Source organism: Nerophis ophidion, linkage group LG07 (genome assembly GCF_033978795.1).
Source record: "Nerophis ophidion isolate RoL-2023_Sa linkage group LG07, RoL_Noph_v1.0, whole genome shotgun sequence".
Classification (NCBI taxonomy): Eukaryota; Metazoa; Chordata; class Actinopteri; order Syngnathiformes; family Syngnathidae; genus Nerophis; species Nerophis ophidion.
The window spans coordinates 14851533-14863886 of record NC_084617.1 but is presented as its reverse complement, the minus strand read 5'-3'; the positions used below and the strand labels follow the sequence as shown (position 1 = coordinate 14863886).

At 42.6% G+C, this 12354-nt stretch overlaps 1 protein-coding gene across 1 annotated transcript in view; it reads left to right on the top strand.

Moving 5' to 3' along the window:
• The window catches only part of LOC133555931 (integrin beta-3-like), a 54208-nt gene that overhangs the window by 22436 nt on the left and 19418 nt on the right, over nt 1-12354 (top strand). The window contains exons 7-10 of the mRNA XM_061905407.1: nt 5040-5135; nt 9648-9737; nt 9807-9941; nt 10009-10438. Coding sequence (XP_061761391.1) covers nt 5040-5135; nt 9648-9737; nt 9807-9941; nt 10009-10438 — 751 coding nt within the window. The remainder of the gene's footprint in view (nt 1-5039; nt 5136-9647; nt 9738-9806; nt 9942-10008; nt 10439-12354) is intronic.

The window sequence follows — 12354 nt, the reverse complement described above, 5'->3', positions numbered from 1 at the left end:
ATCTGGCTACGTATGACTTATTTTCACCATTTAGGGTTGTTTTGGATCCCTGAGAATTTTAGTGGTTTCTTTTTTTTAAACTGTCCTTTTTCAAAATACAATACTCAATCAAAATAAATATTGTTATGAATTATTGACCTATTTAAGGCCCCAATTATCTCATGTGAAATATTCCACTTTGAACATTTTTGTGGGGGAAATTTTGCATATTTTGCGTTCTTGCCATTTATAAAAAGTTTTTTCTTTAACAAAAAGGGCATAAACGTTTAAAAAACAACAACTTTATATCGACAGATCTACAGATTCAAGCATTACATTTTGGGGGGATATGACATATTTTTTAAATTTTTATGACTAAAACCTTCCGGGTCCTCGGGATCAAACTTGAGGGGAGCCCTAAAGGTTAAAAAAACAACAACATCCAATTATTGTAATGGTTTTGAAAATGAAAAATATCAAAATGGCCCTTGCCAAAACGGCGTGGCGCAGTGGAAGAGTGGCCGTGCGCAACCCCAGGGTCCCTGGTTCAAATCCCACCTAGTACCAACCTCGTCACGTCCGTTGTGTCCTGAGCAAGACACTTCACCCTTGCTCCTGATGGGTGCTGGTTGGCGCCTTGCATGGCAGCTCCCTCCATCAGTGTGTGAATGTGTGTGTGTGAATGGGTAAATGTGGAAGTAGTGTCAAAGCGCTTTGAGTACCTTGAAGGTAGAAAAGCGCTATACAAGTACAACCCATTTGCCTGCTTTGATTTTTGGACTGTATGTATTGGATATGCTTTGGTGTACATTTCTCTACACAGTTACTTTTACAACCCATTTTTTGAGTCTCTATGGAAGATGTTCCACTCTGGAGGCATTCTCAGATTGCAAATGAAACCCCCCCATCCCCTCACCAAAAGTATCATCATGTATTTATCCTTTGAAAATGTACATTGTGTAAATATATATATATCTATATATAAGTCGTCACTGTTATTTTTTTTTCACACACGGTTGAAAGTAAACCTCATAAACAGGATATAGATTCACCCGGTCACAACATTAGGTACACCTGCACAATCGCATAAAAAAGCTACTTTAAGCGACATTTATGTTACTGCATGTTGTACAGTTTGTCGGTGTTATTATGCATATGTCAAAATCAATGAAAAATAATTAGAGATGTCCGATAATGGCTTATTTGCTGATATTCCGATATTGTCCAACTCTTAATTACCGATTCCGATATCAACTGATACCGATATACACAGTCGTGGAATTAACACTATTTTATGCCTTATTTTGTTGTGATGCCCCGCTGGATGCATTAAACAATGTAACAAGGTTTTCCAAAATAAATCAACTCAAGTTATGGAGAAAAAAGGCCAACATGGCACTGCCATATTTATTATTCTATCAATCAATGTTTATTTATATAGCCCTAAATCACAAATGTCTCAAAGGACTGTACAAACCACTACGACTACGACATCCTCGGAAGAACCCACAGAAGGGCAAGGAGAACTCACCCAGTAGGACGCCAGTGACAATGATGACTATGAGAACCTTGGAGAGGACCTCAAATGCCCCTCCCCTCCAGGGGACCGAAAGCAATGGATGTTGAGCTGGTCTAACACGATACTGTGAAAGTTCAATCCATAGTGGCTCCAACACAGCCGCGAGAGTTCAGTTCAAAGCGGATCCAAGACAGCAGCGAGAGTCCCGTCCACAGGAAACCATCCCAAGCGGAGTCGGATCAGCATCGTAGAGATGTCCCCAACCGATACACAGGCGAGCGGTCCATCCTGGGTCCCGACTCTGGACAGCCAGTACTTCATCCATGGTCATCGGACCGGACCCCCTCCACAAGGGAGGGGGGGCAGAGGAGAAAAAAAAGAAGCGGCAGATCAACTGGTCTAAAAAGGAGGTCTATTTAAAGGCTAGAGTATACAAATGAGCTTTAAGGTGAGACTTAAATGCTTCTACTGAGGTAGCATCTCAAACTGTTACCAGGAGGGCATTCCAGAGTACTGGAGCCCGAAAGGAAAACGTTCTATAGCCCGCAGACTTTTTTTCGGCTTTAGGAATCACTAATAAGCCGGAGTCTTTTGAACGCAGATGCCGGGACATATGGTACAATACAATCGGCAAGATAGGATGGAGCTAGACCGTGTAGTATTTTATACGTAAGTAGTAAAACCTTAAAGTCACATCTTAAGTGCACAGGAAGCCAGTGCAGGTGAGCCAGTACAGGCGTAATGTGATCAAACTTTCTTGTTCTTGTCAAAAGTCTAGCAGCCGAATTTTGTACTGTAATCTTTTAATGCTAGACATGGGGAAACCCGAAAATAATATGTTACAGTAATCGAGACAGGACGTAACAAACGTCTAATCCATGCAAATTTTGTCCTTGCATGGATTAGAAAAAGCGCCCCCCGCTTATTCCCTTTGGGGTCACGGGGGGCGCTGGTGCCTATCTCAGCTACAATCAGGCGGAAGGCGTAGTACCCCCGGGACAAGTCGCCACCTCATCGCAGGGCCAACACAGATAGACAGACAACATTACAAATAATTATATATTATAATAAATTATATATCATATATCGCCCAGGCTTACTTTGATGGCAAACCAAGGCCAACAATAAAATTACCGGCACATTTCGTTCAGCATAACTCCATTAACAGCGAGGGATACTACAGTGCGGAAAAAACACTAGAACGAGTTAAAAAAAAACGAAAGAACTGTGGAGGGGGGGCGTGGCCTGCGGGCCTTGTCCGGTTCAAACATATATTAAACAGACAAGACGGAAGGAATCATGCAGAGACAGAGTTCAATTTCGCTCATGAGAACGCATGGTGCTACACAATTAGCCACAGTCTCACCCTAGCTCCCGCGTACGTCTTTTTATTGAGAGTTCCATAGTCAACATCACTGAGACCGCCTTTTAAAAGGAGTGGTCACATATATTATGCAAAGCAGGTCCAGGACGCACAGTACGTGACGGAATGGGCTGCGGGCCTTGTGATTTTGCCTTGTCCCTGCTTCGTCTGCGTGCTGTCATCTTATCTTCGTTGAGGTCCTGGAAGTCCTTGGCTGTTAGCGGGCTAAAACAAAGATAACATCTGTGGCAGAGGCCACCCCTCAGACAAGAAGTTTTGTCCTTGCATGGATTAGAAAAAGTCTAACTTGAGCACGATAGCTAATAAGTCACAAAGTGCCTCATTTTTTATAACATGCCTCAAAACAGCAACTTGGAATACTGTATAACAGGAAATTATAAACGGGGCTCAATCTGAACAGCCGATATGGACATCTACATCAATTATGTGATTTGCCTGAGAAGCTGGACAGAACAAAAAAAAACAAAAAACTTTTTGAAACCGATACCGATAATTTCCGATATTACATTTTATAGCATTTATCGGCCGATAATATCGGCGGTGCGATATAATCGGAGATCTCTAAAAATAATCCTTATCTTGCCGTGTTTCATGTTTCACACAAAGCAAGGAGCTCCTCACCCTCTTTCTGGTTGAGAGCTTAACATGCTAAAGTCAGTCACCGTAAAACGCCACCAAAATGCATGAACCTTTAGCATTGTTTGACACTAGTATCTAACATTGTAACAACATTGAAAAGTCAGAAAATACCAAATTCATCATAAGTCCACCTTTGGTTTACAAAACCGACACTTTGCTACGTGGCCGCTGTCCCCGTCCTCAAACCTAATCATACTTTTACCTTGCAGGTTCTGTTCTCTCTAAAAAAAAACAGGAAATGCAATATTCTAACAGGGTCTAATACAGGGGGGTCAAACTCATTTTAGATGGGGGGCCACTTGGAGAAAAATCTACTCCCAAGTGGGCCGGACTGGTAAAATCCTGGCATGATAACTTAAAAATAAAGACAACTTCAGTTTGTTTTCTTTCTTTAAAAATAGAACTAACACATTCGGAAAATGTACAAATCATAATTTGTTTTTGTGTTTTTACACTTACGTGTTGCGGATTATAATATTCAATCAATCAATCAATCAATCAAAGTTTACTTGTATAGCCCCAAATCACGAGTGTCTCAAAGGTCTGCACAAGGCACAACGACATTCTATCTTTATTTATTATTTATATTTTCTGAATAAATTATTTGATAATGTTCATCAGTAAACTCTTTAGTGTTAATTTTCAATCTATCAAGATAACATTTTTTATATCAAAATCAAATTACAGTATGTTATTTATGTAGTTCGATCATTTTCCTCGACTGATGTACTAACATGTGGTTTATTTTTTTTTTGCATCATCTACAAAGATACAAAAAATTGCTATTGCGACATCCAGTGGACACATTTAGAACAGCTGTTTATTTCATTCAAAAATTTCAGGTTAATTTTTTTACTTAGCAAACTCATCCCACAGCCCGGATAAAACCTGTTCGTGGGCCTTATCCGGCCCATGGGCCGTACGTTTGACACCCCTGGTCTAATAGCATAGCCTGCTTGGGAACAAAAAAACATTTTTCTAGATCAGAGGTGTTCATATTTTCCAGCTAGGGCGGTATTTTATTATTGTAATACCGTCTAGTGCCACTAGAAAACTAGCGTGGGGTTAAAGTTAAAGTACCAATGATAGTCACACACACACTAGGTGTGACATTTGACCCATCACCCTTGATCACCCCCTGGGAGGTGAGGGGAGCAGTGAGCAGCAGCAGTGGCCGCGCCCAGGAATCATTTTTGGTGATTTAACCCCCAATTCCAACCCTTTATGCTGAGTGCCAAGCAGGGAGGTAATAGGTCCCATTTTTATAGTCTTTGGTATGACTCGGCCCAGGTTTGAACTCACAACCTACCGATCTCAGGGCGGACACTCTAACAACTGGGCCACTGGTTAAAAATGGCCCCTGGACACCGCTGATGTTGATCAACCCATCCAGCTCTAAAATATTGCTACTCCTTGTAAAACCAATGAAGAATTACTTTTACTAATCCCTTATAAGACCTTTTTTCTAAAATAGACGTGTTTTTAATGTATGTCTTGACCTTCCCGCTTCTATTCCAGGATTATCCCTCCTTGGCGCTTCTGACGGAGAAAATGTCCGAGAACAACATCAATCTGATTTTCGCTGTGACAGACTATGTGGTGCCGCTCTACAAGGTAAATTCTTGACTGTGCTTTCAAATGAAAAACTAAGATGGATATCGGATATTGGTCCGATATCAGCAAAAAAAAAACAGTTGAGATCTGGGTCTAAAATCTAAAAAAAAAGACTTCAAAGATTCTTGATCGTCAATTTTGCCGTACATGCAGGACGTACGAAAGAATCGAGATACAGTTTCTCAAATTTCCAAACTCGGGAAAACAACGGCCACCATCTTCAAAATGTTGTTTAAAATGAACACTTTCAATGAATTAACACATGAAGGCTGATTACATTTAAATGGAATTTACACTCAGCAAATACATTATTCGGCTGAAAAAAACTAAGTGCATTTGGCTTTTAGAGTGACGGAAGAACAAATATTTAAAAAAACATCACTTCAACCAAGCAGGGATTAATTTGTCCTAAATTATACCCAGACTCTGATACAAGCTGTTCTGTCAGGCTTGTTACAAAGAGTTTAATTATGTTTGGGTTTTCCTCTGTGTTTGTGTTTATTTCCTGTCTGCGCTCTCATTTTTGTTCCATTTCCTGCATATCTCCCTGAGCCCTCGTTTCCTTCACCTGTCCCTGATTGGCAGCCTGGCACACCTGGTTGCAATTGCCAATAAGGCTACTATTTATGCCTGCCTCGCCCTCCAGTCAGGGCTCGATGATTGTACCCGGTTGCCTGTTTCCTGTCTCCTGTTATCCTGTTTCCTGTGATCCTGCCTCCTGTTGTCCTATTAAAGTCATGTTTTCCTGACAGAATCATCAAGCCCTGACTGGAGGGCGAGGCAGGCATAAATAGTAGCCTGATTGGCAATTGCAACCAGGTGTGCCAGGCTCCCAATCAGGGACAGGTGAGGGAAACGAGCGCTCTAGGAGACATGCAGGAAATGGAACCGAAATAAGAGAGCTGACAGGAAATAAACACAAACAAAGAGGGAAACCCAAACTGCCAGTAACAAGCATGACATGTTCGGCTCCCGCTAGTGTCTTTTTTTTTGCTATCTTAGCGGACAGGTAACAAGTTTTCTTCCATTTAAGAGCCTTTAAGGAACCACTGTATAACTGAACATACAAAATTAAAGTAACACTTTTGTTTTTGCTCCCATTTGTCATGAATTGAACTCAAAGATCTAAAACTTTTACTATATAGACCAGGGGTCGGAAACCTTTACCACTCAAAGAGCCATTTTGACCCGTTTCACAAAATAAAGAAAACTATGGGAGCAACAAGACTCTTTTGAAATTTAAAATGAAATAACACAGCGTACAAAGTTTTTTTTTTGTTTGTGCTATGTATTAACCAGGAGTCTCAGACACGCGGCCCGCACCTCAATATGAAAATGTAATATTATTGCGGCCCGCGAGTTTTATTTGCCAACCATCTCAATTTTTCCGGGAGACTACCGAGTTTCAGAGCAACCATTCTCTCGACTGTCTGCTGGTTTTCACCCAAACAACAATAACAAGTGCGTGCTATGAAGACAATGCGTTTAGCGCCCTCTATAACCGTAACAAACAGCTTACCAGCCCGTTCACATGTTGTGTGAGGATTCTGCAGACACACACAAGGGACTGCAAGGAATACTCGTTCAACAGCCATACAGGTTACACTGACAGTTGTGTTATAAACAACTTTAGCACTCTTACTAATATGCGCCACACTGTGAAACCACACCAAACAAGAATGACAAACACATTTTGGGAGAACATCCGCACTATAACACATCATGAACAAAACAGAACAAATACCCATAATCCCATGTATCCCGAACTCTTCCAAGCTACATTATACACCCCAGCTACCACCAAACCCCGCCCACCTCAACCGACGCAGGGGTTGAGGTGGGCAAAGCAAAACTTCTCATTTCAGTGTGGCCTTTTATTGTTTGCCCAAATATGCGGTCCTCTCCAAGGTTTCTCATAGTCATCATTGTCACTGTCACCGACGTCCCACTGGGGTGAGTTTTTCCTTGCCCTTACGTGGGCTCCACCGAGGATGTCGGTGTGTTTTGTGCAGCCCTTTGAGACACTTGTGTTTCAGGGCTAGATAGATAAACATTGATTGATTGATTGATTGATATATCCTTTCCGTCCATTGTAACTAAGCTACTGTGTGAAACAATATCCCTCGTGGATTAAAATGTTACGATCCGTTACTCGGATCTTCACATGTTGTTGCTTATTTTTCCATCTGTGTTTTCATTCTCCATTCTGACCCGTTTACTTCCTGTTTTGTTCGTTTCCATGGTCACTTATTATTTCCACCTGCTAGTCTCAGTTCTCGCACACCTGTCGTTGTAATCACTACCGTTTATAAGCCAGCCTCTTCTGTTTATTCTTTCTGGGATTCTAGTTTGCTCTCACGCAACTGTAATTCTGGATTTTTGATTGTTTGCTTTCACGCAAGTATTTCTATTCTCGCTAGCTTCTCACGCTAAGACACTTGTTTTTTTCCAGTTTACATACTGATGATTTGTTTTCTCTTTTGTGCCTACGTGCCATTTTTATTTTTACTTCCTAGTTTTCATACTAGCGTTTTTGGTTTGCCTTTTATTAGCTCCAGTATTTCTGTTCAGAGCTCCCTTTTAAATAAATCTTTTAAGATCCTACTTTTGTTGTGTTCACGTCAACGCATCCTTGAGGGAATCGAACCCGGCACCACAATGCCCACCAGTAATTGCATAAAAAAGTTTTACCATGATTTGATTAATGTGCACACCGACTTAAACAAGTTGAAAAACTTATTCGAGTGCTACCATTTAGTGGTTAATTGTTCGGAATATGTACTGTACTAATACAAGTTTCAATCAATCAAAGTTTATTTATATAGCCCTAAATCACAAGTGTCTCAAAGGGCTGCACAAACCACAACGACATCCTCGGTACAGAGCCCACATAAGGACAAGGGAAAAACTCAACCTAGTAGGACGTCCTTGTCAGTGACTATGAGAAACCTTGGAGAGGACCGCATATGTGGTCACCCCCCACCCCCTTCAATGGCTGTGCCAGTATATCAATCAATCAGTCAATCAATCAATCAATCAGTCCAATGTCTAATCTAATCTAATTCACAAGTTTCAAGATTATTCACAATACCATTTTACGATTACAACAGTAGTGACTATCCATTTAAGAATGGTGGTAAGTCAAGGGGTCCCGCTAAGAATGAAATGATGCTTAAAGGGGAACATTATCACCAGATCTATGTAAGTGTCAATATATACCTTGATGGTGCAGAAAAAAGACCATATATTTTTTTTTAACCGCTTTCCTAACTCTAAATGGGTGAATTTTGGCGAATTAAACGCCTTTCTGTGTATCGCTCTTTTTGCGATGACGTCAGAACGTGACGTCACCGAGGTAACACAGCCGCCATTTTCATTTTCAACACATTGTAAACACCGGGTCTCAGCTCTGTTATTTTCCGTTTTTTCGACTATTTTTTGGAACCTTGGAGACATCATGCCTCGTCGGTGTGTTGTCGGAGGGTGTAACAACACTAACAGGGAGGGATTCAAGTTGCACCACTGGCCCGAAGATGCGAAAGTGTCTGCCGCTAGACCCCCATTGAATGTGCCAGAGTGTCTCCACATTTTACCGGCGATGACAGACATGGCACAGAGATGTATGGATAACCTGCAGATGCATTTGCAACGATAAATTCAACGAAATCACAAAGATGAGTTTTGTTGATGTTGTTGACTTATGTGCTAATCAGACATATTTGGTTGCGGCGTGACTGCCAGCTAATCGATGCTAACATGCTACGCTAATCGACGCTAACATGCTATTTACCGGCGGTGCTAAAGCAGACATGGCACAGAGATGTATGGATAACCTGCAGATGCATTTGCAACTATATTACGTTTCCTTCCACCCACATTTAATGCGAAAAAAACACTTACCAATCGAAGGATTTAAGTTGCTCCAGTGTCACAAGATGCGAAAGTCCCGATCGTTTGGTCCGCACATTTTACCGGCGATGCTAACGCAGCTATTCGGCCATGCTATGGCTATGAATAACGTCAATAGATATTCGCTCAATAGCTTCAGTTTCTTCTTCAATACTTTCATACTCCAACCATCCACTTCAATGCATGCGTAATCTGTTGAATCGCTTAGGCTGCTGAAATCCGAGTCTGAATCCGAGCTAGTGTCGCTATATCTTGCTGTGGTATTCGCCGTTGTTTGTTTACATTGGCAGCACTGTATGACGTCACAGGGAAATGGATAGTCGCATTGCAAATAGCGAAAAGCAAGCACTTTAAAGCTGTTTTAGGGATATTCGGGGACCGGTAACATTTTTGAAAAACAACTTAAAAAAATACAACAATCCACTGGTAACTGATTTTTTATTGTTTTTAACCCTTTTGAAATTGTGATAATGTTCTCCTTTAAGGCCCAAATTTAGCCCTGAAAAGTTGTATCTGGACACCTCTAAAAAAAGCAAACGACCCTAACAACAACAAAACCAAGCACATGAACCTGTGTCACCATGTTGCTCTCACTCTTCCCAGGGGTACAGCCAGCTCATTCCAGGCACAACCGTGGGAACGCTGTCCGGCGACTCTGGGAATGTTATCGAGCTCATAGAACAAGCGTACGCCGTAAGGACTTTGCCCCAAAATAAGTCAAGATCTATTTATAAGATTCTAATGACAACAATCTGCGTGTAGAAAATCCGCTCTAAAGTGGAGCTGGAGCTAATCGGAGTCCCCGATGAGCTCAATCTGTCCTTCAACGCGACGTGCCTGAACGGCGAGGTCATCACTGGTCTCAGGTCTTGCTCCGGCCTTGAGATCGGAGACACGGTATGTGTGATGGTGATTCATCGTCTATCTCGGCGTATACGCTACCCCGGAACTATGTCCTCCTCAGGTGTCTTTCAGCGTGGAGGCTCAGTTGCGTGGCTGCCCGAAGGAGAAGATCCAGACGTTCACCATCAAACCCCAAGGCTTTAGGGACGCCCTGGAGGTCACCGTGGTTTTCGCCTGCGCGTGCGACTGCGAGGCCTTCGCCGAGGCTGACAGCCCGTCGTGTAGCGGCGGTAACGGCACCTACGAGTGTGGCGTGTGCCAGTGCCACCAGGGCCGCCTGGGCCCGCGCTGCGAGTGCTCCTTGCAGGACTACAGTCCCTCCGACGACGACAAATGCGTCCCCAAGCCGGGGAGTCCCATCTGCAACGGGCGAGGGGACTGCTTGTGCGGACAGTGCTCATGCCATGCCAGCGATTTTGGACAGGTGTGGGGCAAACACTGCGAGTGCGACGACTTCAACTGCCTCAGATTCAAAGGAGCCCTCTGCTCAGGTGAGACCCTTTTTCACCCATTTCCACTGGAAAAAGCAAAAACCCCGCTAGGGGCTCATTGTTCGAGCAGATTCTTAATTACCGTAATTTCCGGACTATAAGCCGCTACTTTTTTGTCTCGTTCTGGTCCCTGTGGTAGAGATGCGCGGATAGGCAATTATATCATCCGCATCCGCATCACCAAAGTCGTCATCCACCCGAATCAACATATTATCATGCTGAAATACGTCAGAGGATGTCCGCCTTTACCACTCACAGAGCCATTTCAACCTGTTTCACAGAATAATGATGACAATTGGAGCCGATAACGTTCCTGCGACTATCCAATAGCGTTCATCCTGATTACAAGAATATGGGCGTGCTGTGAAGCCATTGCCTTAGACATCTTCAACAACATGTACGAACCGATTGTTGGTCAGGCAACATGTTGTGTGCAGCTTCCGCAATTGCACGTTCAGGATTGAAAGGCATACTGTCCCGACAATCCCTCCGTGGTAGCAGCAACCCCTATATACTACGGTAATTACACATCAAAACGCCTGCGGCTTATAGTCGGGTGCGGCTTATATATGGAGCAATCTGTATTTTCCCCTGAATTTAACTGGTGCGGCATAGCTCAGTTGGTTGAGTGGCAATGTCAGCAACTTGAGGGTTCCAAGTTCAATTCCCGCTTGTGCCATCCTAGTTACTGCCGTTGTGTCCTTGAGCAAGACACTTTACCCACCTGCTCCCAGTGCCACCCACACTGGTTTAAATGTAACTTAGATATTGGGTGTCACTATGTAAAGCGCTTTGAGTCACTTGAGAAAAGCGCTATACAAATATAATTCACTTCACTTATAGTCGGGTGCGCCTCATAGTCCGGAAATTACGGTATATACAGCACAGGTGTCAAACTCGAGGCCTGGGGGCTAGAAATGGCCTGCCACATAGTTTTATATGACTTGCCACATTAAAGTTAAAGTTAGGTCTGCCATATAATTTCATGTGATCTGCCACATTACTAATTGTAGTCTGCCACAATATTTAAATGGCCTGTCACATAATTTTAATGCGGTCTATTGATTGATTGAAACTTTTATTAGTAGATTGCACAGAACAGTACATATTCTGTACAATTGACACTAAACGGTAAAACCCTAAAAAGTTTTTCAACTTGTTTAAGTCAGGGTCCACATTAATCAATTCATGGTCTGCCACTATATTGAATGTGATCTGCCACATTATTAATTTTAAAACAGTTAGATCCATCTTTTGACACTTCTTCCACTCCCGTCCTTGCACGCTCCACCCCTACAACAAAGATGACGGGGAGAAGACGCAGTCTTAGTCTTCTTAGTACCAATGATTGTCTCACACACACTAGGTGTGGTGAAATTTGTCCTCTGCATTTGACCCATCCCCTTGTTCACCCACTGAGAGGTGAGGGTCGAAGGTGAGCCACGTAAATAAGACTGCCCACAAAACGTTGCATCCTGAAGCGACTGTCAGAAAGCAGATCTATGCAACATTGGGACCAAAGAACCACCATTAAATGTTATGTAGACCACAAGGAAGTTTTCAATTAAGAAAAAAAAAATAATAATACGACCGCATTAATGTGCCCTATTATCCGGTGTGCCTTTTGTATGAAAATAGACTTGACAAGACCCGCTTATCAACAGTGTGCCTTATGGTCCGAAAAATCAATCAATCAATGTTTACTGATATCGCCCTAAATCACTAGTGTCTCAAAGGGCTGCACAAACCACAACACAAAGCACTACGACATCCTCGGTAGGCCCACATAAGGGCAAGGAAAACTCACACCCAGTGGGACGTCGGTGACAATGATGACTATGAGAACCTTGGAGAGGAGGAAAGCAATGGATGTCGAGCGGGTCTAACATGATACTGTGAAAGTTCAATCCATAATG